Below are 24,506 nucleotides of genomic sequence, written 5' to 3'. Positions count from 1 at the left end.
CGCAGAGTTTTCCGTGAGTTTTGAGTTTGTGAACTGTGCCCTGTTGTTTTCAAGTTCTCCAACTGTCAAGCCCCTGCTGGCTTAAAAGGGAATGTTTTTGCACTTGCGCTCTCAGTGGTTTTGGTTTGGGAAGGTTCTCTGCAATGTGTTTGCCCAGCTTTTTGACCTTGCCACCAGCCCGTCAAAGGGCACATTTCCCAGGACTGGTCATCTCCCTGTATACTAAGGGGCTGGAGCATAGATGGACCCTCATTTCCCTGCCCTACCTTCTAGATGAGGCCCTGGGTCCTGCCGAGGAAGGATGGTCCTGGCTGAGGATTCCAAGTCAAGCTGTGCGGATGTGAAAAGATCCTGGGGGCTTAAAAATCCTGGCATAAAATATAAAATTCAAGTTATCTGAAAACGACAGTTGGCAGGGGGTCCGGGAGAGCTGGGTGGATGCCGGAGAAGCGTTCTGTTTCCTTTTGTGAAGACGGGAGACAGAGACGGGAGAGGCGTCGGCGTTCAGGCCGTTTGCTGAGTGTCCCCTGAGTGCCTCGTTCCCAGTCCCCATTTTGATTCAGACACCTACAGCCTGAAACTGAGCTGTTTCCTCCATGGGTCTCCACAGAGTGTGGATAGGTCTCGATGGCCCATCTGGGTTATCCTAGGGCTGTGATGGGCATGTCCAGGCCACTCTATGCATCTCCCCAGAACCCCAACTTCCAGTGCTTTGCAGACGGGAGATGGAAGGTCAGAGAGCTGAGCCTCCAGGACAACAGGAAGGCCACTGTGGGGAGTCCCTGGATGGTGATGTGGGCCTCCAGCCAGGGCCGTCCACCAGTGCGACTGACCTTGGATGAGAAACTCCATTCATAAGCCCCCACTTCCTCAGCTGAGGCTGACAGTATGGGCCGTGTAGCCCTGCATGGACAGTCAACAGAAAACCTACGTGCAGCTCTTGGCCAGCGGCCACTGCCCATAGTATGTCCCCAAACAGCGGATCGGTGCTGGGAACAAACCACTCACAGGCACATCCCTTCTGCACTGGCCACTCTGCTCCCTGCCCTGAACGCCCGACCAGGGCAATCGGGCATACTGACTGCCGCCCCCTGCCACTGCACCAGCTCCTGGAGGTTGGTGCTGTAACCGACTTATCCAAGGAAACTGAGGCACAGCAAGACTGAGGTCCCATGGCTTCTAGGTGGCAGCCCTCTGCCTTCCTGAGACTTGCTCTTGACTTTCCAAATTTGGCCTTGCTTATCCCTTGCATCGTCTAAAAGAGCAGCTTATTTTTATAGAGATAGTGGGTGGCAGGAAGCACGGAAAAGTGGAGAGTTCTGCCCTGCCTGGTGCCCCCATCCCTGCCCCTTCACCCCACCCTTCCCACATACCACATGGCTGTTAGAAGTCGGCTTTGCAACCCCAGGGCAGCCCGGACACTCTGGTCCCACGCCCCACTCTCCATTCTGTGACTTGCTGTGGATCCTCTTCCCAGAGCTGTGGGATGGAACTCTCCCCCGCAGCCTCCGGCTCCTCCCAAGTCCACTTTAATAATTAAATACCAAAGGAAGGAGGAGGCAAGTGGTGGAGAGCGGGCAGTTCCCGCTCATCTAATCATCTGTGCAGTCTCCCTCCATTAGCACAGAGAATGAGGTGGTCCAGGGAGGTGCAGGAATCCTCCTGGGGCTTTGCAGGGGGATGGAGGGGAAGAAGCTTGTTCCCTAGCAAGACTGCAAAGACTTGCACGTGAGAAGGGCCAGAGGTTGGGGGAGGCCCAGTTCCCGGGGTTCACCTCGGTCCCTCCCACCTTAGGATCCATCAGGGCAGATGCCTCCTCCTAGAGTTGGACCCAGCCTGTTCCTGACCTCCAGGCCCTACTACTGGGTGAGGCTGTCCACCCGCTCACCGGCCCAGGCTCTGAGCTGTTGCAGCTGCACCCAGGCAGGGAGGCCCCTTCCTTCTAGGTCAGCAGCTCCCCACGAGGGCTCAGGGCTGGAGTCCTGGGGTGGGGACTCCTAAAGAAGAGGTGAATTCCCAGGAACTGGGATGCTCTGGGCCCTGAGGAGGAGCCAGGACCCCAGATGGCCCCCCAGCCGCCTTCGGGACAGGGACGTGCTGCTGCCCACTTGTGTAGCTAGGATGCCTGAGCTGGTGGGAGCTTTCGCCACTGGACGAGGACCCAGCCCTGCCTTCTGGTGTGTCTGCTCAGGGTCCCACCTGGCTTCTCTGAGTCCCTGGAAATGACCTGTTGGATGTGGTGGTCTCTAGCTCCACTCTTCTGGCATCCTCTGAGCAGTGCTGGGGAGGGCAGGACTTGGAGGATGGCAGGGCTCTTTCCGGGCACTGGGAAGGAGCAGGTGGGGACATGCGACCTTCATCACCTAGAGGTCCTGGAACCACTACAACTGGGCCACACGAGATCCCCTCTTTTCATAGAATGGTGGCGTTGCTGAGAGGACCTGGCCAGGATTGTTAGAAAGGGGAGCATGGAGGAGCAGTGGGCAGGAGGGCAGTGGAGGTCAGGCTGGCTGGGCAGTGAACCTTCAGGGCCATAGACTTGGGGAGTCAGCCCACTGAGGGCTGGACCACTTCACCATGGGCAGGCCGAGCAGGCTCCAGGGTCTGCAATCAAAGGCCAGGTTCCAGGCGGTTGGGTGGCTGAGCCTGGCGGTACTGCCCATGCCTCTACCCATTCCCACCTGGAGCTCGGAGTTCGGAGTGCTGCCTGCCTGCCCACTCCCGGCTCTGCTCTGCTCTGCCCTGCAGAGCCCAGCTCTGTCAGCCACGTCTCCTGACTGGGGGCGCCAATACCTCTGCCATGATCTCTCTCCATGGGACCATGGGGTGAGCAGGCTTGCCTTAAGGCTTGTCTCAAAGGAGCCAAGGTCCTAGGCTGCACACCAGGAACCCAGGACGAGGCCCTTCTGGGGGCTGACCAGAGGCAAAAGGGCCAGACGGGTAACCTTCTAGCCTGGCCCTGGTTGGGCTGTCATCTGGGAGGGTGCCCAGCCTATCGCTGGGCTGTAGAGAGGTGTCTGGGCACTGGGAGGCTGGCTCAGGGATCCCAGGACGGACAGGGGCATCCCGAACAGGGACAACAGGAGGAGAGGCAGCAACCCACTCCATGGAACCTCCGGTAGACACAGGCAGGATCAGGGCCTGGTGTGGAGGAGGTGAGAGCGGAGGCTCCCAGAGGCCATGGGGGCCTCTGAGCTGAGAAGAGGCAGTGGGATACGCTGGCAGAGGACAGCCTGGCTGACCACAGCTCCCTCTGGCAGGGAGTGGACAAGCCACAGGAGCGGGAACATGGGCGTGTGCAGCCCCAGCCCCAGGAGGAGGCCTGAGAGCAGAGGAAAAGAGCACAGTGTGCGGGAGAGCTGGCAGGGGGTGCCGCCTGTCCCGGGACTCTGTGCCCTTCCTTGGGCGTCCTCACTGTGGGAAACGGAGACCCGGGGTATGACCATGGGCATGAAGCCTTCTTGGCTGCAAGTTATGAAATGTTTATTGATATACATTTTACTGTCTTTTATAAAACTTCCTTTGGCTACATTGGGCCACTGTGCACCATAGTGCCAGTCCCCAGGTGGCCAGGGCGGAACCAGTGTCCACTTTCGGGTGGGGGCTGGAGCCAAGAGGCTGTCCAGGAGCTGCCCAGTGGGTCATCATGGCCTGCGGGATACCTGAGTGCTCCCGGAGGCAGCCCAGGACTGGCCCGCCCCAGAGTCAGAAAAGGCAGGTCAACAACCCAAGGCGGCCAAAGGTCCTTCCTGTCTCCAGCACCTTGACGTGACCAGAAATCCCCCCCATCAAAGTCACCAAATGACTTGACCGAGGGTCTGCAGAAAGACTTAGCTACAAGGCATGTGAACCAGAATCTTCTTCCAGACACCATTTCCTTCGGATTTGTTCACCGATGCTGCCTTGAGAGGATCGAACCTCGGGAACAATCCCGAATGGCAGGGACGAGCTGCTGGCTTGGCGCTGGCTGGGACACGGTCAAGGAGGGCTGACCCAAGAGGCAGAGGTGGCTGGGCTGGGTGACCACCTCCTCACATTTACCGACCAGCCTGGGGCAAGGAGGGGCCCCACCACCTAGGGGCAACTTCTGTACAACGGGTCTCTAGGGGAGCAGAATGGCTGGGGGAGCCGGGCAGGGACCACAGCGTCTGTTTGCAGGTGGCTGCCCAGTCTTCCAGCCACCCATGGAGTCCCCAGCCCAGGGAGAAGGAGGCCCGAGGAGAGGAAACACATGTTTCTTCTCCTTTGTGGACTCAGAGGCAGGTGCCCATCTCTGTCCCAAGGCAAAGGGTCCCGGAGGCCGCTTCCTGCCCCTGCCTCCTCCAGGCGCTGGGCTCTCAGGAGGCGTTCCCCGGGGGGCACTGCATCTCCATGGTGACCGTGTTGGGCGTGCTGCCCCCGGCCTCCCCCAGCTCAGCGCCGTCCCGCAGGGCCCGCTGGAAGACCACCCTGAGCGGCTCCCACAGCCGCTGCGACTTGTCCCTCCCGGCCAGGAAGTAGACGACGGGTTTGGCGCTGCTGTTGATGCAGATGCACAGGTCGGTGACGTACTCGGGGAAGGGGGCCGGGATCTGGAAGACCCAGAAGAGGAACCAGTCAATCCCTAAGTAGATGGATGACACCAGGAAGACGGAGACCATGGCCAGGATGACATGGTTGAGCTTGGCAGAGCGCTGACGCCGTCGGGCCCGGCACTCCACGTGCAGGATGAGGGCCAGGCAGGGCAGTACCATGAGCGGGCAGCAGAGCAGGAACAGGAGGATGCCCAGGAAGATGTCCATGTGCCTGCAGGCCGCGCCCGGGGCCCCGCGGCCCAGGAACACGCAGAAGTAGTTGTGCAGGCAGGTGACCAGGAGGGACAGGACCCACAGCAGGGCGCACACCACGGCTGACAGGCGCTTGGGCCGCCGACGCCAGTACCAGGAGGGGAAGATGACTGACGTGCAGCGCTCTGTGCTGACGGCCGGCAGGAGGCTCACGCCGGTGAGGAACATGCACAGCCCCAGGACTCGGCACACGCTGCGGATATAGTCGGCAAACGCGCCCAGGAAGCCCCCCGTGTTCAGGATGGAGAACACCGCCTTGCTGAAGAGGTAGCCCACGTCGGCACTGGCCAGGTGCAGGAAGTAGATGGAGAAGGGGTTCCTCTTGATGGAGAAGCCGAAAAACCAGAGGACCAGCCCGTTGCCCACCAGGCCACACAGGCAGAGGAGCAGGAAGATGTAGTTCATGACGGCCGGAGGCGGCAGCATCGTGATCTGCTCGATGGTCAGGAAGCCCCGGCTGTAGAGTTCCGGGGCCTCGCTCATGCCAGGGCACATCTGCACAGGTGCAGAGGGGGACACCTGTGATGCCGGCTGGTCCCCACCCGCAGATCTGCACCTGGGACCTAGCGTGGGGGGCTCCCGATTAGGGACTTGGGGCAGGGAGGGGGTCTGTAGGGCAGTGGCTGTGGAGCAGGTAACTGGCTGCAACTCTATTCTCAAACATCCCGACCCCAACCCATGTGAACTCTCTGTCCCAGAGTCTCGAGCTAGCAGCACAGAATGGTGCCTATAGGAGTGGGGGTAGCACCAGACAGTGCCCAGGAAGGGTGTCAGGCTGCCCACCGGTCAGAGTAGACTGTCCAAAAAACATCCAAGTCACACAAGAAAAAAATTGCAGAGCCTTTCTTTCTTTCTTTTTTTTTTTTTTAGGAGTCTCACTCTGTCGCCCAGGCTGGAGTGCAGTGGCGTGATCTCGGCTCACTGCAACCTCTGCCTCTCAGGTTCAAGCGATTCTCCTGCCTCAGCCTCCTGAGTAGCTGGGACTACAGGTGCATGCCACCACGTCCGGCTAATTTTCGTATTTTCAGTAGAGACGGGGTTTCACCATGTTGGCCAGGCTGGTCTCGATCTCTTGACGTCAGGAGATCCACCTGCCTCAGCCTCCCCAAGTGCTGGGTTTATAGGTGTGAGCCACCACGCCCAGCCGAGCCTTTCCATTTTTAAGAAGATCAAAGAGACATGACTCCGAAACACAGTGATAGAATCCTGGATTGCAAGAATAGTACAACGCCCACCAGTACTTCACCTCAGTTCAGTCATCCTTAACCCTTTACCACAAGTGCTTTCTCTCTATCTCTTGACAGATAGACTTTTTTCCCAGAAAGATCTGAAAATAAATCCAGAATCCTGGATTATATGCTGGATCTCAACAACTGCTGGAAAGGATATGGTTGGGATCACTGGGGAAATGTGAGTATGGACGGTGCAGAGATAGTGGCATTGCATCACTGTTGCAGCTTTTGAATGTGACAATGTACCATGGATACGCACATTTTCACTATGTGACTGCAGGAACGTCCTTGTTCTTAGAAGATACAGGCTATTTGGGCGTCAAGGGCTTGGTGTCTGCAATTTCCTTTCGTTTGTTTGTTTGTTTTTGAGACAGAGTCTCGCTCTGTCACCCAGGCTGGAGTGCAGTGGCGCGATCTTGGCTCACTGCAGCCTCCGCCTCCCAGCTTCAAGCAACCCTCCTGCCTCAGGCTCCTGATAGCTGGGATTACAGGCACATGCCGCCATGCCCCGCTAATTTTTGTATTTTTAGTAGACACGGGGTTTCATCATGTTGGCCAGACTGGTCTCAATCTCTTGACCTCAGGTAATCTGCCTGCCTTGGCCTCCCAAAGTGCTGGGATTGCAGGCGTGAGCCACTGGGCCCAGTCTTGCAATTTACTTTCAAATCATTCTGGGAAAAAGTCTATCTGTCAGGAGATACAGAGAAAGCACTTGCGGTGAAGGTTTAATGATGGCTGAGCTGAGGTGAAGTACTGGTGGGTATTGTACTATTCTTGCAAAATCTTGCAAGGTTTCAAAAAACACGAAACTATTTGAAGAAATAAAATCACTTGTAAGTTACATTTAAAGAAAAAAAAAAAAAAAACAAGTGGACCTCGGCCTTCCCCGAAGCCGGACCCTGTCCTTTAGTGGGATGAGAGGTGGCTCCCTGATGAGCCAGGGTTGCCCTTGGGGTTTCCAGATTGTGGGAAAGTCCAGGGGGTCCCTGGGGTGGGGGAGAGGCAGCAGCTGTTTATCAAGCTGCAGGGAAGCATTTCGATACTTTAACCGTTGGTGTGGCTGTAAGAGTGCATCCCAGTGGAGTATCCGTCCTGCCCTCAGCGTCTAGGCGTCTGTATAAATGCATGCAGGTGGGCCAGGTGCAAGGAATAGATGAGGGGGGCACAGTGGCAAACCCGAGAGCCCCTCTCGAGAGTGAAGGGGGCGGCCTGCTGTGCTCCAGCCGGTGGGGGCCAGGGGTTGGGTGGGCTGGAGTGGCTGATGGTCCTCCCCCGCTCCCTGAAGAGAAGCCTGAACTCTAGACTGGAATGTGAAATACCCAATCTTTAAATGTTAACATTTAAACACGCTGTGCGGGCCAAACAACCCATCTCTCTACAGGCCGGCTGCAGTTCTCAGGCGGTCCCCTCCGACCTCTCCTCCCAGAGGCAAAGGCTGCCTGCCTGGAGAACGGTCACTCCCCTTCCCATATCCAGCGTCTCCCCCACAAGCCTGGCTTCTGTTCCCACTGCTCGGGGCTCCCTAACAAAACAAAAGACAAGGTTATGAAGGCAGGATCCATTCTGCCGCCTTCAGGTGACTCCCAGCTCCGGCAGAAAGCTGGGTCCTGAGAGACTGTTCTCGGGGTTGGACACCCTGTTGTAAAGGGAGGAACCTCCCAGCCTGCTCAGGTCAAGGGGAGCCTGAAAACAGGACTGGAGGCATTAGCAAACCTCTGGGGAGACTCTTCGAGGTCAGGGCAAGCACCGTAAGGGGGCCCTGCTCCCTCCCTGCCATTCTCTAAATGCATTTATCGACTCAACCTCTCTGCCGGTCTGTTCGCCCCAAATCCCACTCCTTAGCTTCTCTTTCCTGTGGGTGACCTGGACACGCTTCTGGGTTGGGGAACTAGACCATAGGATCTGGTGCCCAAACAGGCCCAAGAGGACCAGCTCAGGCGCTGGGAAAGAGCTGGGCTTCAGGGGGCTGGATGGAGGCGGTCAGCTAACTCAGTGCCTCTTGCACGCATGCATGCTGGAAAAAGTCTGCAATCCCCTCCTCGGAGTCAGAGGGGGAGGCCGGGTGAGTCACTGGGCGTGTAGCTGCTGTGACCAGCCACATACCGCCTTGTAAAATGCCTGCTCTGGAGCCCGGCCCCACCCCGAGCTCTGCCTTTGCGCTGGGAGTTTCTGCAGACGGCCCCACCCCACCCACCAGTCCAACCTCTGCCTCCTGCGGCCGCCACTCCACAGCGGTCACTACGGGGAAGAGGGAGAGGGCCCAAGGGTGTGGGGCCGAGATCCCGGGGGCTGGGCTGGAGTCCCCACTCTGCTCCTGACCTAGGGGCTAATCCCAGTCAAGTTACTACCTGGGTATAAGCCTCAGTTTCCTCAAATGCAGAAGAGGATGGACAGGGATTCAAGAGATCCTTCCAAGTTGAGAGCGAAGGAAATCCCAGACTTTTCAAGGGACTCAGAGAAGTAGGGGACTAGGCTGGCTGAGGGTAGGAGGAGGGTCAGCCTGGAGGGGTTGTCAGAGTCTCAGGGTGGGTGACTCATGACTAATGGACCCTGGCCTGGGGCAACACTCTCAGGGTGGCCCTCGGACCCGCAGGGCTCCACGGAACACATGACATCAGGGCCACCTTGGAGTCAGCGTCCCAGGGCTTCCTGGCCCGCCTGGATGTAGTAAGTAGCTGACTGCCCCACCTCTGCAGGGAAGAGATGAAATAAGACCTTGCGAGGATGCTACAAGGCGACCCCAGGGTCAGCACAGCGAGGGACCTTGAGGGTGTCCAGTCCTGGTGCTTGCCTCACCAATGAGGACAGGAGGGTAGGAGGGTCCAGGGAACTGCTGCCCAGCCACATAGCCCAGAGGAGCCCACTGCCCACTGTGGGTCCAGAGCTGGAGAGTGGGGCCAGGAACTGGGGGATAGGGGAGGAGATGCTGGGCTGGGTCTGTCCCTCCCACCCACACCCGTCTGGGCAGGACCGGGGCCCTTCACCTGTGGCACTTGCCTTGTCCCTGTTGCCGGGATGGGCCTCCCAGGAGCAGTTTCCAGCCATCTCCAGGCCTGGCGCGTCTGGGTCCCTGCTGGCAGCTCACCAGTCTGCACACCCACCTGGCGGAAGCCCAGAGAGAGGGTGGAGGGCAGCAGGGACCCCTCCCCTTCCTGGACCCCCATGCCTAGGCCCCCAAGGCCTGCAGTTCTCAGCTGTCACCTTAGAGGAAAGGCAGTCACCCCACTCCCTCAGAGGCAGGGGCGTTGTGGGACTGTCCTGGTGAGATTCTGGAGGTCACCCCTGCGGCACGGCCCCCTCCTGCCTGTGGACTCCGCGTCAGCCCCACTGCAGCTCACTGGAAAAGCAGCCCTCTCCTTTCCCTCTTCTTGTGGGAGTTCTGGGGCCAGGCTGCTTTTGGAGACATACATTTATTTACCCACACACATTTTTGGGGCACTTCCTTTGTGCCCTGCCTGGTGTGGGACACGGGTTTCCCAGCAGTCGGTCCCAGAAGGAGGAGCAGGGGAAGAGGGAAGAGGGAAGAGGGATCATTTCTGGCAGGGGGGACCTGCTGGAGGAGGAGGGCTCTGGCTGAGCCGGTGTTTGTAACATGCTAAGGCACCTGGCCTTTCCCCTACAGTGCCTGAGAGGCAAGACAGCCCGGTCATCAGCGTCACTGTCACCACCACTTACCCTGCCAGCCGGCCTACACCCATCATCTGGTTTGGTCCTCATGACCAGCTAGGGGCCAGGTATCCTCATGCCCCTTTGATGGGCGCTCCTGAGCTTAGAAGGTGAAGTCACCTGCCCAAAGGCACACCCAGAGCCATTCCATGCCCTGCAGCTTTGCAGATTTGTGTCTCGAGCAGCTGCCGTAGGGAGGGGCTGCTGGCCTAAGGAGGGGAAGCTGCACCCACCCTAGAGCTGCCAATGGAGGCCTGGGGAGGGGGGCGACCCTGCTGGAGGCCGGTCCACCTTGGCCGGCCAGATCTCATGGGTCTGCCTGCCTTGGGTCCTCTGGAATTGATCCCTGTCCCCCAACCTGAGCTTCCCCCTTGGAGGAAGCTTCTCTCCGTGGAGCCCTGTCCCCCTTCCCCGCAGAGAAGCATCTATTACTCCCTGCTGTACTGGGGGGGAAACTGAGGCTGTGAGCGGAGAAGGGACTTGCTGGGCACAGCTCGGGTCGCAGGCTGCCGGGCCCCTCCTCTCCCAAGGGGAGAGCTAGGCAGCCCGCTCGGCTCAACTCCCCGGAAATTCTTTCCTCTGTGCCGCGCGGGTCCGCCCGGCCTCAGCCAGCCACGCGCCCCCGCCCGCCGCCCACTCCTCCCGCCTGGGGGCGGGCCGTGCCCCTTGCCTCCGCGCCCACCATTGGCTGGAAGAGGTGGCCGTCTGCGCGTGTGGCCCGCCCCCTCTTTAACCCTTGGCCTCCCGGAGCTGGTGGCGCCAAGTGCAGCCCCAGGGGCCGCTCGCAGGACCCGTCCCACCCAGTGGCCTGGGTCCCCTCGGCCCCGCGCAGCCGGACCGCTCCGCTCTGGGCCTTCAAGGGGCGTTTGCGGGCACCTGTGCCTGGCCTACGGGTGACTCAGCCTGGGGCCTTCGGGGTGCCCCATGTGCCGGAGTGAGCCAGTGCGTTGTGATGTGTGTGCAGTGGGCTTGCAGATAGCTGGTGCTGTGACCTGTGTGTCTTTAGTCTCCCTCCTTGGACTCCAGTTGGGCCACTGTGCCATTGCCACAGACAGGCCGTACCTTCTCCACACTCTGGGGCCTGTCCGAACTTTCCTGCCCTGCAACCCCAGACCTACCACCTGCCCTCATCCTTCCGGGCGCCTGGTAAGAGCCCCCAAGCTCTCTCCATTGCCCTTACTCTTTTTGGTGGCCCTTCTCGACACCCACCACCCCAGGTCTGGGCCCCCAGCCTTGTTTCCAGGGATGTCCTGACTCACAGGAGCCTCATCCATTCACCCCGGCCAGGCTAGACCCCAGCCACAGCCAACTAGTACCCCAAAGGCAGTGGGCTGGGGCCCCCCCACGCTGCAGCTGGGCATGCAGTGGGGGCCCCCAGCTCCCCTCTCTACCATCTGCTTCCCTCCATTATGTGGGTGTCCTGTGCGTTTGTCCTTGTCCTGCCAGGGACAACCTGAAAAGCAATTTCACTCATGCACAGAAAGATCTAGAAGCCAGTGGACCCCAGATGGGCCATATTAAAGGACATGTGTGTGAAACGTGTATGGGGTGAGTGAGCGTGTGAGTGCATGTGTACGTGTGTTCCTCTGGGTGGGATCTGGGCTATGACAGAACTAGTGTCTACTGAAGCTGACTCAAAAAAGCTGCCAGTGCAGCTCACACCTGACCCTCCCCTCGGAGCAAGCCCAAGGGTGGCCTGGCTACCTGTCAGCCTCCTGCAGCCTTGCCCGCAGGAAGCTCCTCCTCTCCCTTCACCCCTACCCCACCATGACCCAGCCCCGACGTGCCTGGGGCTGTCCCAGCCCCTTTCCTTAGCCGTTTGGGCTGCCATCAGAGGGGCCTGTCTCGCTCCCGCTCCCGAGGCACAGAACCTCTGTTTTCCTCACTCCAGGCCTGGAGTGCCCTGCTTAACAGCTTGGATTGAAGAGGCTTGTCTGGGGGGACTGAGACCTTGCAGATCATTCCAGGAACTGCCTCCATCCAAGGCCAACAGCTTCATCAGGCCGCTGGCCTGGGAGAAGGTGGGACTGCAGCTCCAACATCCTGTGGCTGCCCACACGAACCCCCCGTGTGCACCCCAGGGCTGAGAGCAGGGGGAGCCATCTCCCTGTGTGTGGGACACTGCCTGCTGGGTGTTCCCTTCCAGCCCCTCTCGAATGCATGCTTGAATGGCCAGTGAGGTTGGGGGAGGGACCAAGAGGGAGTCCTCATCCCCAGCAGCACAGAGCAGGAGCTGGACAGTGGGGCTGGGGGTGAGGCCAGCTGGGAGGGGTCAGGTCCTGCCACAGGAGGGAGACTTTTAAAGTTCCTCCATGGCCCAGGAACCCTGGAGCCTCAGGAGTTGCAGGGGAGCTTCTCCAGTTGGTGACAGCCTCTCTGGGGTCTCAGGGCTCTCTGCTTGGGGCCTTAGGATTTCTGGGAGCTGCCTGCCCTGACAGCGTCCACCTCTCTGCCCTGACGGTGCCCGCGTCATTTTCCTTCCCTGCCTGGCCCTCACCCTGCAGCCCCGGTTGCTGGAACACCCTCCCCTGGACCCTGGGCCCCTGGAGCTACCTGCAGCTGTCCTGGTCCGCAGAGGCCTCCTTTTGTGGAGGGCTCTTCCTCTGGCTCCCGCCTCCGGCCGACCGACTCACCGGGGCAGCAGGCCAGCGCCGAGCACGGCCGGAGCCTCGGAAAATGCGAGCTCAGAGTAGAGCCCTCGCCTGCTGGAAGAGATGGCTTTGGAAGCAGAACCCGCCCCAAACCCAATTCCTGGCCCGGCAGGAGGGGGAGGGGAGGGGAGTAGGAGGAGGGGCTGAGCAGGGATGAGGCTTCAGGAAGGAATGCCCCGCTCAGGAGCCCCCCCAGAGCCCCACCGGGAACTCATCTCTCCGCCTGGTGACGTCACGTTGGCCCGAGCACTGCTGCCCGAGTCCAGCTGTTCATCTCCCTCGCATTCTGCTGCTCGGTAAGGCTGCCCAGGAGAGGGAGCACCGGCTGTACACTTGCCTGGCGCCTTTGGTCTGCCCCCAGTGGGCATTTCGGGGCAGGCTGGCCAGGAGGGGCTAGGCCCCACCCCGTTGTTTTAATTTACTCAGGGCTGATACAGAGCGGTGGGGGGCAGCAGGGCGAGGGCTCCATGGAGGGGCAGCGCAGAATTGGCAGAGGTGGGCAGCACCGCCCAAGCGGCACCCCTCCCCCCTCCCACCCGGGACTCGGCATGGGCCCCCTGGGGGCTTATGGAACCAGGAATTCCCTTTTCCCCAGCCCTAATAGCAATCAGATGGCGCAAGTGGAAAATCACGGCGCTCGGCGAGCAAGCTGGAAATTGGCGGGCTGTGGTGCCTGGTGCCTGTGCTGCTCTGCAGGAGGATGAGTCAGGCCCCCTTCCCCATTGAGCCCCTGGAGGGGGGAGTCCTGGAACACGTTCATGCCTGGGGCACTGAGCATTGGTAGGGGTGGGGGTGCAAAGTGGGGGGTGCAGGAGCCAGCAGGGTGGCCAGGAGGAGGGGGTGATGAGAGGGCTCCCCTCCTGCCCTGGGCCAACTTTCTCAGGGTCCAGGAAGCCCAAGGGAATTCTGAGCTTTCCCAGCAGGAGCGTAGTGCCCAGACTGGGAGACGTGTGCCTCTGTGGGCTTCTTGAAGGGAAACGAGAAACACAGCTGCCTTTGCACCTGCGCTGGGAGCTGCCCGCCTCCTGCTCGTCCTGCCCACGTGCAAACCTCACCGTGGAAGAGGGAGTCTCGCGCTGCTTCCCGCATGACCCAGCTGGCCTCCTGGGGTCTGTTTTTCAGGGATGGGCTGAGGAGGGACTCTGGGATCCTGGAGGCTCACGGGCCATGCCTGAGGCTGAGAGAGAGGCTGGAGGCAGCAGGCAGGGTGGTGACCCGTCCCCTCTTCTCCAGGGCAGCCAGCTGGGGCCCAGCTGGAACGTTTGTTTACATGGGGAGGCCGGGGGAGGCTGAATCCCGGCGAGTTCCAAGTGTAATTGCATTTGGACACTTAAAAGGAATTGTGTGAAGTGGGCAGAGGCTCTTAAGTCCACCACCTTATTTGGTATGGAAATTTGTTTCTCTCAAAATAAGCGAGAGGCGCTTGTAAACGGGAAGGTCGTCCTGGCCTGGGTTTGTGGAGTCCCCTTACCGTGGGCTTGGTGTGTCCGGCTGCTCTGACGCAGTACCGCAGACTGGGGGCTTATCGGTGCAGGCGTTTCTTCCCACGGCTGCGGGGGCTGGAAGGCCAAGATCAAGGCACCCACAGATTCAGCGTCTGGTGAGGACCCAGCCTCTCACTGCGTCCCCATGTGGTGACCCCTTTCAGGCAGGCGAGGAAGCTCGATGGGGCCTCTTTTAGTGGGGCATTAATGCCATTATGAGGCCTCACCCTCATAACCCGCTCTTCTCCCAAACGCCCCACCTCACACCGGAGATTAGATGTCAACATATGAATTCAGGGCAGTGGGGCAGCGGGGCAGGGGCAGGGGCAGGGGGTGGGGCCACAAACGTGCAGTCTGCAGCAGCCACCCTGGGGGTCTCTCCCCGCCCTCCGGGGCAGTGGTGGGGTGTGTGGGGGGGTACCCGGAGGTCCAGTGCAAGGAGTTCCCGTGCTGCCTCCAGGCTTGGGTGACCTTGGACAGTTTTCTTTCCACCGGGGACCTTGGTTTCCTCAGCTGTCAGATGGGAAACGGTAATGACCCACAGGGTTACAGCAAGGAGGGATCGGACGCCTGGAGGAAGAGCTCTTCGTGCACCTCAGCAACGCCGCTCCCTGCTCCAGGCGTCCTGCTGGTGCCATTCCCTCCCAGCGAGGCTCAGGGCTCTGGCTGACGCTGAGAATGGGGTATGGCCCCTGCTCGTCCAGCCTTCACTTTCTAAACAGCCACCACTTGCCGTCAGGAGTCCTCCCCTGCCCTCCCAGTAGAACATTGTTTTTAATCATCCTCTGCCAAGGGCCTCATGGTCCTATGCCTCTCCCCATGTCCCCTCCTGAGGTTGCAGGCCTGGACCCTCCTCTGTTGGGGGGTCCTTGGGGGAAGGAGACCACAGAGATGTCTCCCTACCAGGTGCTTCTGTTGCCTACAGTTGCCCTGCTGCTCCCTGGACAAGGGGGCGGGTGTGAACCAGTCCTTGTGGCCCTCTGAAGCCAGCACCATCCTCAGTAAAGACTGCAGCTATTTCCTGAGCACTGCTGGGTGCCAGGCACTGTGGTCCGCACTGATGAGCAGGATAGGCGAGGTCCCTGCCCTCCGGGAGCTGATGTCCAACAGAGAGGCAGACCAGGTCAAAGGAAACACAGTAAAACGCACCTGCGATGAAGAAGGTGTGCAGGGCCATTCGGCTGGCGTGGTGGCTCACACCTGTAATCCTAGCACTTTGGGAGGCTGAGGCAGGTGGATTGACTGAATTCAGGGGTTCGAGACCAGCCTGGCCAACGTCGTGAAACCCCTTTTATACTAAAAATACAAAAAATGAGCCGGGCATGGTTGCACACACCTGTAGTCCCAGCTACTTGGGAGACTGAGGCATAAGAATCACTTGAACCTAGGAGGTGGAGGTTGCAGTGAGCCGAGATCACGCCACTGCAGCACCCCAGGCTGGGTGAGAGAGCGAGACTCTGTCTAAAAAATAAAGGTTGAACCAAGGCCTAGCTGTCTTTCCTAATAGTGAAAGGGATCCCTCTCCTTCCGCTCTGTTCCCCTCCTCCACTAGGCTGGGCCTTTCTGTGCTGGAAGGTGCATCTTGGGAATCTCAGGAAAAGTCCACATTATCCTCTGTCCTGCATGTGGTAGACCATTCATTTGTTAATTTGTCCATCTGTCCATCTATCCACCCACTCATCTACCCACCCAACTACCCATCTACCTACTCATCGATCCATGCATCCATCCATCCATCCATCCATCCACCAGACCATCCATCCATCCATCCATCCACCAGACCATCCATCCATCCATGCATCCATCCATCCATCCATCCATCCATCCATCCATCCATCCATCCATCCATCCATCTATCCATCCATCCATGCATCCATCCATGCATCCATCCATGCATCCATGCATCCATCCATCCATCCATCCATCCATCCATCCATCCATCAGACCATCCATCCATCGACCCATCCATCCATCCACCCAGCAAACCATCCATCTATCCACCCATCAATCCACTCATCAATCCATCCATTTATCTATCATCAATCCATCCATGTATCTATCAATCCATCCATTCATCCATCTAGCCTTCCACCCACCCACTCACCCATCCACCCATCCATTCATTCTTACCTTAATTCAACACATTTTTACTGAACACCAGCAATGTTGGTGCTAGGAAAAGAATTGTGGAAGAACCAGACACAGGGCATGGGGAGCAGGTGATAAATAGAAACAACTGAACACAAGAACTCCAACCTGTGATTAGTGCATTGAGAAAACCAAACAGGCTTAGTGGCAAAAACTTAGGTGGTAGGCAGGGAGGGATGGGAGGTGGGCTGAATAGTGGCCCCTAAAGATATTGACGTCCTAATCTCCAGATCCTGAGAACATGTGACTTTACCCTGGCCAAAGGGACTTTGCAAATGGGATGGAGTGAAGGGTCTTGAGATGGGAGCATCATCGTGGATTATCCATGTGGGCCCCATGTCATCACAAAGGTCCTTGTAAGAAGGAGACAGGAGATCAGAATGAGTAGTGGGCCATGTGTTGATGTGAGGAAGGGGCCACCAGCCAAAGAATGCAGGCTGCCTCTAGAAACTGGAGAGGACAAGGGAACAAGCTCCAGAAAGAACCAGAAACAGAGCCTCCAGAACAGAGCCTCCAGAAAGAACCAGCCCTGCCAACACCTTGACTTTAGGCCTCTGATTTCGGGAACTCTTACTAGAGTTACTTGTGTTGTTTAAGCCACTAAGTGTGTGTCATTTGTCATAGCAGCCACAAGAAACTAATCCAGGGGGATGGCCAGGCCTGATTAGCTGGGGTGGGGCTGGAGGCTCCTCTACAGAGGTGATGCTTGCACTGAGACCTGAAGGAGAAGGAGAAGGAGGTGGCTGCGCACACAATTGTCAATTTGCCGTGCGGATGCTCTTTTAACAAGACTTAATCTTTTAGTGGAGAGGTGCAAGGAGTTTATTTGGGGGGTGACCCCAAGAAACATTACAGGGAAGAGAAAGAATTTTGAGAATTCCCTCCCACCTTGCTTTGAGGGGTCTTGTCTTCAGCTCACCACTGCCCTTGCCGCCTTTGTGGATTATTGTGGCAACAGACACCTGCAAACCCTAGGTCGGTCCTCAGCGAGGGTGGCTTGGGCGGCCAGAGACAGTCTGAGAACAGCTGCCAGGATGACTGTCGGGCCCTCAGGGGCCTGGCTGGAAGCTCCCTCCTGCTTTGGGGCATCCAGAAAGGGAGACCAGAGTTGAAGTCACGCTGAACACTGAGGTCACGTGCGGGCTTTTCCTCTGGGCCTGCCACTGGCACGCCTGTGCAAACCAAACTCAAATATGTCTTCAGATCCAATCCAACTTCATCACAGTTTCCCCTGGGACTGGTGCAAAACTGGTACAAAACTCTTTGCTTTCTCAAGTCTGAGAGATCTGGGGTCTTCTGTTTGGGGGAGACCATGTTTCCGAAACTTTTTATCAGAAGCAGCTATTTCCAGACAAAACTTCCAATTGTTCGGCCTCGAATGCATCTCTTGAATCTGGAATTTCCCCAAGGCTTGATTCCACGGGATGGCTGAACAGATGACACTGACTGGGAGGTGGGTGTAGGTGTGTTGGTGTGTATATTTCAAGTCACTTTTGCTTTTTAAAAAATATTTAATTCCAGGATCATTTTTTAAATTGTGATAAAACGTGCATAATATAAAATTTATCTTTAGCCGTTTATATATATTTTTTTCTTTAGATGGAGTCTAGTTCTGTCACCCAGGCTGGAGTGCAGTGGCACGATCTCAGCTCACTGCAACTTCCGCCTCCCGGGTTCAACTGTTTCTCCTGCCTCAGTCTCCTGTGGAGCTGGGATTACAGGCGCCCACCGAACCCAGCTAATTTTGTATTTTTAGTAGAGACAGGGGATTTCACCATATTGGCCAGGCTGGTCTGAAACTCCTGACCTCAAGTGATACACCCGCCTCGGCCTCCCAAAGTGCTGGGATTACAGGCATGAGCCACTGCACCCGTTCCCATTTGTCCCTTTATCCACATCTGGGTCATGTCCATCTCTCTCCTTCCTAAGCCACACCTGCCTTGCACATTCTGTACCTTAAATGCTAGGTATAGGGCTGACAGCTACGAACACACATCAGATAGACTAGGAATGGGAAGAGGGAAGGAAAAAGAACTCAGTAATATGTACCATGTATTCACACCAAAGCAGGGATGAAAGCACACGTAACCGCCGCGAGCCTTGTTCCTATGATTCCAGCTGGGCAGATAAGGCCTCCTTTCCCCAGCACGTTCCCATTGCCTTTGCCCTCCTGCCATCTCAGCTTGTCACTGTTCTTGGTCTGGTGAGGTGATCCAGGCCTTCTTTGTTGTTGTTGTTGTTGTTTTTGAGACGGAGTCTGGCTCTGTCACCCTGGCTGGAGTGCAGTGGGGCAATCTCAGCTCACTGTAACCTCCGCCTCCCTGGTTCAAGCGATTCTCCTGCCTCAGCCTCCCGAGTAGCTGGGACTACAGGCATGTGCCACCACGCCCGGCTGATTTTTTGTATTTTTAGTAGAGATGGGGTTACTACTAACCAGGATGTAGGCCTTCATTCTCGAAGGATCTGTGCCCTGGGTGGGGCTGCCTCTTTTGCATTGCTGTAGTTTCTTATGAATTTTTACCATGGGACACCGGAGTGCTAAGGGATGCGTCAGAGAATCTCCTGGATTCTAGGCACGGGTCTCCCATTGCATCATAGCAACCCACTTTCTCCTGGAGTCAGGGCCAGCCACCTCAGCCGGTGCCGTGATCCCCTCTGTGCCGGTGGGCTCAGGGCTTGATGGTTCAGAGCCTGCACTTCATCCTGTAGTCCCACAACGTGTCATCGCCTGCCATGGAAAGGCGGCGATGTGTCCAAAAATTGTTCCTTGCTTAGGATGATGGGGAACTTGGCAAGACAGAGAATTCAGTGGGTACAAACCTATGGGTCCATCGCATTTGTGGAAAACTAAGTTTCTTGATCAGCAGCAACGCGCGGGGAGCACAGTAATGACCTGTAAGGTCCCATACGCCCACGGATGGGGGTTCTGGAGGAAGCGTTGTAGGCAAGGAAGACAAATCCATATTCAAAACGAGTGATTGGCCGGGTGCGGTGGCTCATGTCTGTCATCCCAGCACTCACGTCTGTCATCCCAGCACTTTGGGAGGCCAAGGCAGGCGGATCACGACGTCAGGAGTTCAAGACCAGCCTGACCAACATGATGAAACCCCGTCTCTACTAAAAATACAAAAAAAAAATTAGCCGGGCGTGGTGGGGCGCTCCTGTAATCCCAACTACCAGCCTGGGCGACACAGCGAGACTTCATCTCAAAAACACAAAGCAAAACAAGTGATTATTCCAGAAAAAACAAATCTCTGCCCCTTCCACAGTGGAATTAGTCCAAGGAAATCAACCTGCCACGCACGAGGTGGCTGGCGGTCCCCTGGGGAATGATGTCCCATCATGGGCCTGTAGGATCTCAACAGTGATTGTAGATGGATCCGCCTTGGCCGGGGGAAGCTCACATGGCTGAGCTCACGGGAAACCAGGTGGCCAGAGAAACGGGCTGAGCGTCATCCACGGAATAGGTCATCCGGTCCACCTGTTTAGTGAGAGCCTTCTCTGTGAGGCTGACCGGCGGCCAGTATTTACATGGGATACAAAGAACTATCTCCTCCCTTGTGCCCATTAAAAGGGATTCGCCTTCATGCCTCTTCCCGAGACCTTGGATTAATCGTCCGGTAGTGTTCCTTCCAAGCTCCGGACGGGTCATTGGGTCCTGCCAATGAGTCAGTGTAGAGCCACATCTCTCACCATCTCTCCTTCTATGTAAAGTGAACAACCAGGTACACTGTTTGCAGGTCTGTCCCCAGACACTTCAAGGCCACCCTTCCTGGGGCTACAGCTCTGGCTGCCCACTTTCAGGCGATGCCAGCAGAGCCATACGTAAAACAGGCCTGGAGTTTTTTCTTCCTTGGTCAGCTGGTCATAAGGGACTCCTATGAGATCATTCGTGTGGATGGAGGGGGAGGAGCTCTGCAGCGAAGGGGGTGCCACAGGAGTCTGGGCCATCTGCTTATGCAACTGACTTCAGGAGCCACTCAAGTCTGAGCTCATGTGGCCCCCTTCCACTTGATCACGGTGCTGTGGCACACATCACGTGTATCCTGTGTTGGGTTGGTTACCGTCTAGTTTCAGATGGGCAACTCACATCCTGTGGGAAAATGTGACACATTTAGTCTTTTCTAGGGTCCAACAGCAAGCCAGAGGCTGTTTTCCTTTTTTTTTCTCTCTCTCTCTTCCTGCCTGCCTTTCTCTTTCTTTCTTTCTTTTTTTCTTTCTTTCTTTCTTTCTTTCTTTCTTTCTTTCTTTCTTTCTTTCTTTCTTTCTTTCTTTCTTTCTTTTTTTCTTTCTTTCTTTTTCTCTTTCTTTCTTTCCTCTTTCTTTCTTTTTCTCTTTCTTTCTTTCTTTCCTCTTTCTTTCTTCTTTTTTCTTTCTTTTTCTTTCCTTCCTTCCTTCCTTCCTTCCTTCTTTCTTTCTCTCTCTCTTTCTTTCCTTCTTTCTTTCTTTCTCTCCCTCTTTCTTTTTCTTTCTTTCTTCCTTCCTTCCTTCTTCCTTTCTTCCTTTCTTTCTTTTTTTTTTTTGACAGAGCCTTGCTCTGTCATCCAGGCTGGAATGCAGTGGCCTGATCTCGGCTCACTGCAACCCCCGCCTCCTGGGTTCAAGTTATTCTCCTGCCTCAGCCCTCCAAGTAGCTGGGACTACAGGCGCCTGCTACCACGCCTGGTTAATTTTTGTATTTTTAGTAGAGATAGGGTTTTACCATATTGGCCAGGCTGGTCTTGAACTTCTGACCTTGTGATCTGCCCTCCTTGGCCTCCCAAAGTGCTGGGATTATATGCGTGAGCCACCACACCCGGCCTTTTCTCTTTTTTGTTTTTGAGACAGAGTTTCACTCTTGTCACCCAGGCTGGAGCGCAATGGCGCCATCTTGGCTCACTGCAACCTCCGCCTCCCGGGTTCCAGCAATTCTCCTGCCACAGCCTCCTGAGTAGCTGGGATTACAGGCACCTGCCATCATGCCCGGCTAATTTTTGTATTTTAGTAGAGACGGGGTTTCACTATGTTGGCCAGGCTGGTCTTGAACACGTGACCTCAGGTGATCCGCCTTGGCCTTAGCCTCCCAAAGTGTTGGGATTACAGGCGTGAGCCACGGCACCCGGCCCAGAAGCTGTTTTTCAAAAGGAGAATAGTTATCTTCAGAAGAGGACATGTCTTTGCTCTAAAATCCCAATGGTCTCTTCTGTGACACCTGTTGGAGCCTGCCAGAGGCCTCATACAGAGTCCCTACCTGCCCCGGACACCTCCAGATCCACTGGATCTGTTGGGTCACTTGGCCTCAATAGCACGACAGCTTGAAAGCAGCCTGGATGTACTGCAGAGCCTCCTCTCATCCTGGGTCCTGAAACTGGCAGCAGCCTTGCAGGTTACCAGTGAGTCCGCCGGAAGAGCACACCTGGATGAGGCGTAAGCTGCGCCAAAACCCAGAGCCCCGCCAAAGGTCACACCACTTTTTTAACAGGAGGAGGTGCCTGGTCTTCCTCTTCAAGGGGCTATCTCAACACGCCCCACACCATCGTACCCCTAGAAACGTCACTGAGATGTTAGGCATTTTGTGGGGCTCATTTCCCACTCGCTGACATGCATGTGTCTTGCCAAGATGGCTCAGGTATTTCCTGATTCTTGTCAGGTCCAACGCATGCATGCTATCACTACGGTGGACCAGTGTGTCAGCCTGTGGAATGGTGAGGTAATGGAAGTACTCCAGAACTAGCTGGGACAGAGGGCTGGGGAGTTGGTAGGCCTGAGGTAACGGGGCAAAGGTATTTTGCTGTCACTGCCCAATGGAACAAGCTTCTTGTTTGTTTCTATTTTTTTCTTTTTCTTTTTCTTTTTTTGTGTGTGTTCTGAGACAGTCTCGCCCTGTCGCCCAGCCTGGAGTGCAGAGGTGCAATCTTGTCTCATTGCAACCTCTGCCTCCCAGGTTCAAGCAATTCTTGTGTCTCAGCCTCCCGAGTAGCTGGGATTCCAGGCATGCACCACCATGCCCAGCTAATTTTTGTATTTTTAGTAGAGATGGGGTTTTGGTATGTTGGCCAGGCTGGTCTTGAACTCCTGACCTCAAGTGGTCCTCCGCCTAGGCCTCCCAAAGTGCCGGGATTACAGGCATGAGCCACCACGCCTGGCCTGTTTCTGTTAAGTAATGAGTATAGAGATAAAAGAATTGGTATTAAGTGTTGGGAGCTGTGTTGACTTGCTCCATAAAAACATTACACCCAGAAGAGCACAGGAAGTTGCAGTTACTGCCTGACTAAGTTCACAGTATGACTTTTGGTTTTCCATGTTGAGAGAGAGAGGCAGGGCTGGTGGCGTCCATGTGGCCCTTTCTACCATAGTAGCCCTCACCCTACCAGTCAAGGAGCCACTCCATAGCTTCTGCACGACTGAGTGCCTTTTCCACTGTACTTTCCAGAGCCAGAAAATAACTATAGGGTGGGTTTCAGGGCCTGCGGAGCCTCCCGTGAGACGGATCAGAACAAACCCCATTCATTGCTTGATCTCCAAAAGCCCGTGCTGTGACTGTGGGACCGCAGTGGCTGTGTGTGTCAGGCAGAACGGGTACCGCTAAGACTCAGTGCCCTGTGACCCCCCTCCCCTCTGGGTATTTGCCTTTCCACAGTCACCCTTCCCAGATAAATGGCACAGGTCCCTTTGGGAACAGCAAGGAAAATGTGTGTACCTTGTAAATGCTTGGAGCAGCGTCCTTCCTCAGTGAGACCCAGCCCCACTTTATTCAAGGAGCTCTGGGTAAAATCTGGGAACTGGGTCGGGGCGCCGAGCCTCCACCACAGTGACTTGAGTCAGCTGTCTGTTCACAGATCCCCTTGATCAGGTCAAGTAAGATCTTAGTACGTTGCCCAGATATTAGGCCGAACGATGTTAAATTGTAGTGTTTCTTGTTGAAAATGGTGAAACAGCTGGGCGCAGTAGCTCGCACCTGTAATCCCAGCACTTTGGGAGGCCAAGGCGGGTGGACCACGAGGTCCCAGCTACTCGGGAGGCTGAGGCAGGAGAATCGCTTGAACCCAGGAGTCAGAGGTTGCAGTGAGCCGAGATCACGCCATTGCACTCCAGCCTGGGTGACAGAGTGAAACTCCGTCTCCATAAATAAATAAATAAATAAAATCATGGGTCACCACCGCTCCAGGTTTCAGTTGCTGGAATGGGCCAACTCTGACAGCCACTCCCAGCTGCCGAGTGGACACATGGAGCTCAGAATCTCTGGCGAGTGCACCATATCAAAATAATTAAGCCCAACCCGACATTACTTTCTTTCCCCCGGTCTGACACCCTTAGGGTTTGTTCTCATACAGATTTCCTAGGTTTCTGCCAATATGAAGTGGAAATGACTCCTAATTATTTTGTTACGTATAGCACATCTTCCTGGGTCAGATTTTGTGGCCACATTCCTGGAGCTTGCTGGGATTGCGGTTTAGTTACAGATCTAGAAGCCGGAGGTGGTAGGGGCTTTTGAGGAAGAGTCTGCCCTAGGATTAGAATCTTCCCAGATGGAATCCGTTCCCCATCAGTGCCCTGACTTTCACGGAAGAGAAGCTTGCGGCCCTGAGTTCAAGCGCAGAGTAGTTGAACTTGATTCTATTTTGCCACCCAGGGGATCAGAGTTTGGGGTTGGTTTTTTTGATCTCTCAACTCAGTGGCTACAAGAGATATGGGCTTCCTTTCAGGCACCAGTGGAGGTTTTCTGGTACTTTAGGTCTTGAACTGGATATTTAAAGCCCTGAGCTCTTATTTTTTTCCCCAGCAAATTCTCCAGTGCGATAGGAAGTGGCCACCAACTTCACAGGATGCAAACTCTTTATTTTACCAGCACGTTCTGTTGCAACAGCTACCGTCGTCCATTTCCCTTCTGCAGGCCCTTGACTCCATGTGATCGCTGGTGAAGACTGCAGCAAGCTTCCCACACCTTCCCCAGCCCCCGCCTCCAGCTCCTCCTGCATTTGTGGAAGCCCTGATTTCTACAGTAAGCCCCTTTTTCTCTGGAATGCATGGAGTGGCCCTGCTTTCCTTTCCCAACTCAGATGGATATGGTGTTTAATTTTTTAGTTTAAAAAAAATTTCTTTTTGAGATAGGATTTCGCCCTGTCACCGAGGCTGGAGTGCAGTGCAGTGGCACGATCACAGCTCTCTGCAGCCTCAACCTCTGGGCTCAAGCGATCCTCCCGTCTCAGCCTCCCAAGTAGCTGGGACTACAGGCGCGCACGACACCTGGCTAATTTGTTGTATTTTTTGTAGAGACGGGGTTTCGCAGTGTTGGCCAGGTTGGTCACAAACTGCTGGGTTCAAGCGATCTGCCTGCTTCAGCCTTTCAAAGTGCTGGGATTACAGGTATGAGCTACCTCCCTCCCTTCCTTCCTTCCCTCCTTCCTTCCTTTCTAGATGAGAGTCTTGTTTTGCCCAGGTTGGACTTGAACTCCTGGGCTCAAGCGATCCTCCCTCCTTAGTGCCCGAGTAGTTGTGACCGCAGGCAGGAGTCCCTGC

At 56.2% G+C, this 24,506-nt stretch overlaps 2 protein-coding genes across 14 annotated transcripts in view; both read right to left on the bottom strand.

Annotated features, from left to right (window-relative positions):
* Nucleotides 1–24,506, bottom strand: part of MRPL21 (mitochondrial ribosomal protein L21) — a 1,021,966-nt gene that overhangs the window by 92,650 nt on the left and 904,810 nt on the right. The window lies entirely within an intron of this gene.
* MRGPRF (MAS related GPR family member F) lies at nt 3,467–13,686 on the bottom strand. 3 transcript variants are annotated; one of them, XM_050758205.1, is made up of 4 exons: nt 13,431–13,686; nt 9,260–9,448; nt 9,056–9,159; nt 3,467–5,321 (listed from the first exon to the last, which is right to left on the bottom strand). In XM_050758205.1, the coding sequence occupies exons 3-4, from the start codon at nt 9,101–9,103 to the stop codon at nt 4,338–4,340; spliced, it is 1,032 nt and encodes a 343-aa protein (XP_050614162.1). In that variant the 5' UTR covers nt 9,104–9,159; nt 9,260–9,448; nt 13,431–13,686; the 3' UTR covers nt 3,467–4,337. The 3 variants fall into 3 exon arrangements, with proteins under 3 accessions (XP_050614162.1, XP_050614161.1, XP_050614163.1); XM_050758204.1 differs by lacking the exons at nt 9,260–9,448; nt 13,431–13,686 and adding an exon at nt 12,278–12,446; XM_050758206.1 differs by lacking the exons at nt 9,260–9,448; nt 13,431–13,686 and having other exon boundaries at nt 9,043–9,123.

Source organism: Macaca thibetana, chromosome 14, assembly GCF_024542745.1.
Source record: "Macaca thibetana thibetana isolate TM-01 chromosome 14, ASM2454274v1, whole genome shotgun sequence".
Classification (NCBI taxonomy): domain Eukaryota; kingdom Metazoa; phylum Chordata; class Mammalia; order Primates; family Cercopithecidae; genus Macaca; species Macaca thibetana.
The sequence above is the reverse complement of the archived record's forward strand: the minus strand, read 5'-3'. Positions and strand labels throughout refer to the sequence as shown.

Excerpts from the sequence above, each read along its gene's own strand:
- MRGPRF (XM_050758205.1), bottom strand. The coding sequence starts at position 9,103 with ATGGCTGGAAACTGCTCCTGGGAGGCCCATCCCGGCAACAGGGACAAG. Across the intron at positions 5,322-9,055 it reads ATCCCGGCAACAGGGACAAG|ATGTGCCCTGGCATGAGCGA; the intron begins GCAAGTGCCACA and ends GCACCTGTGCAG.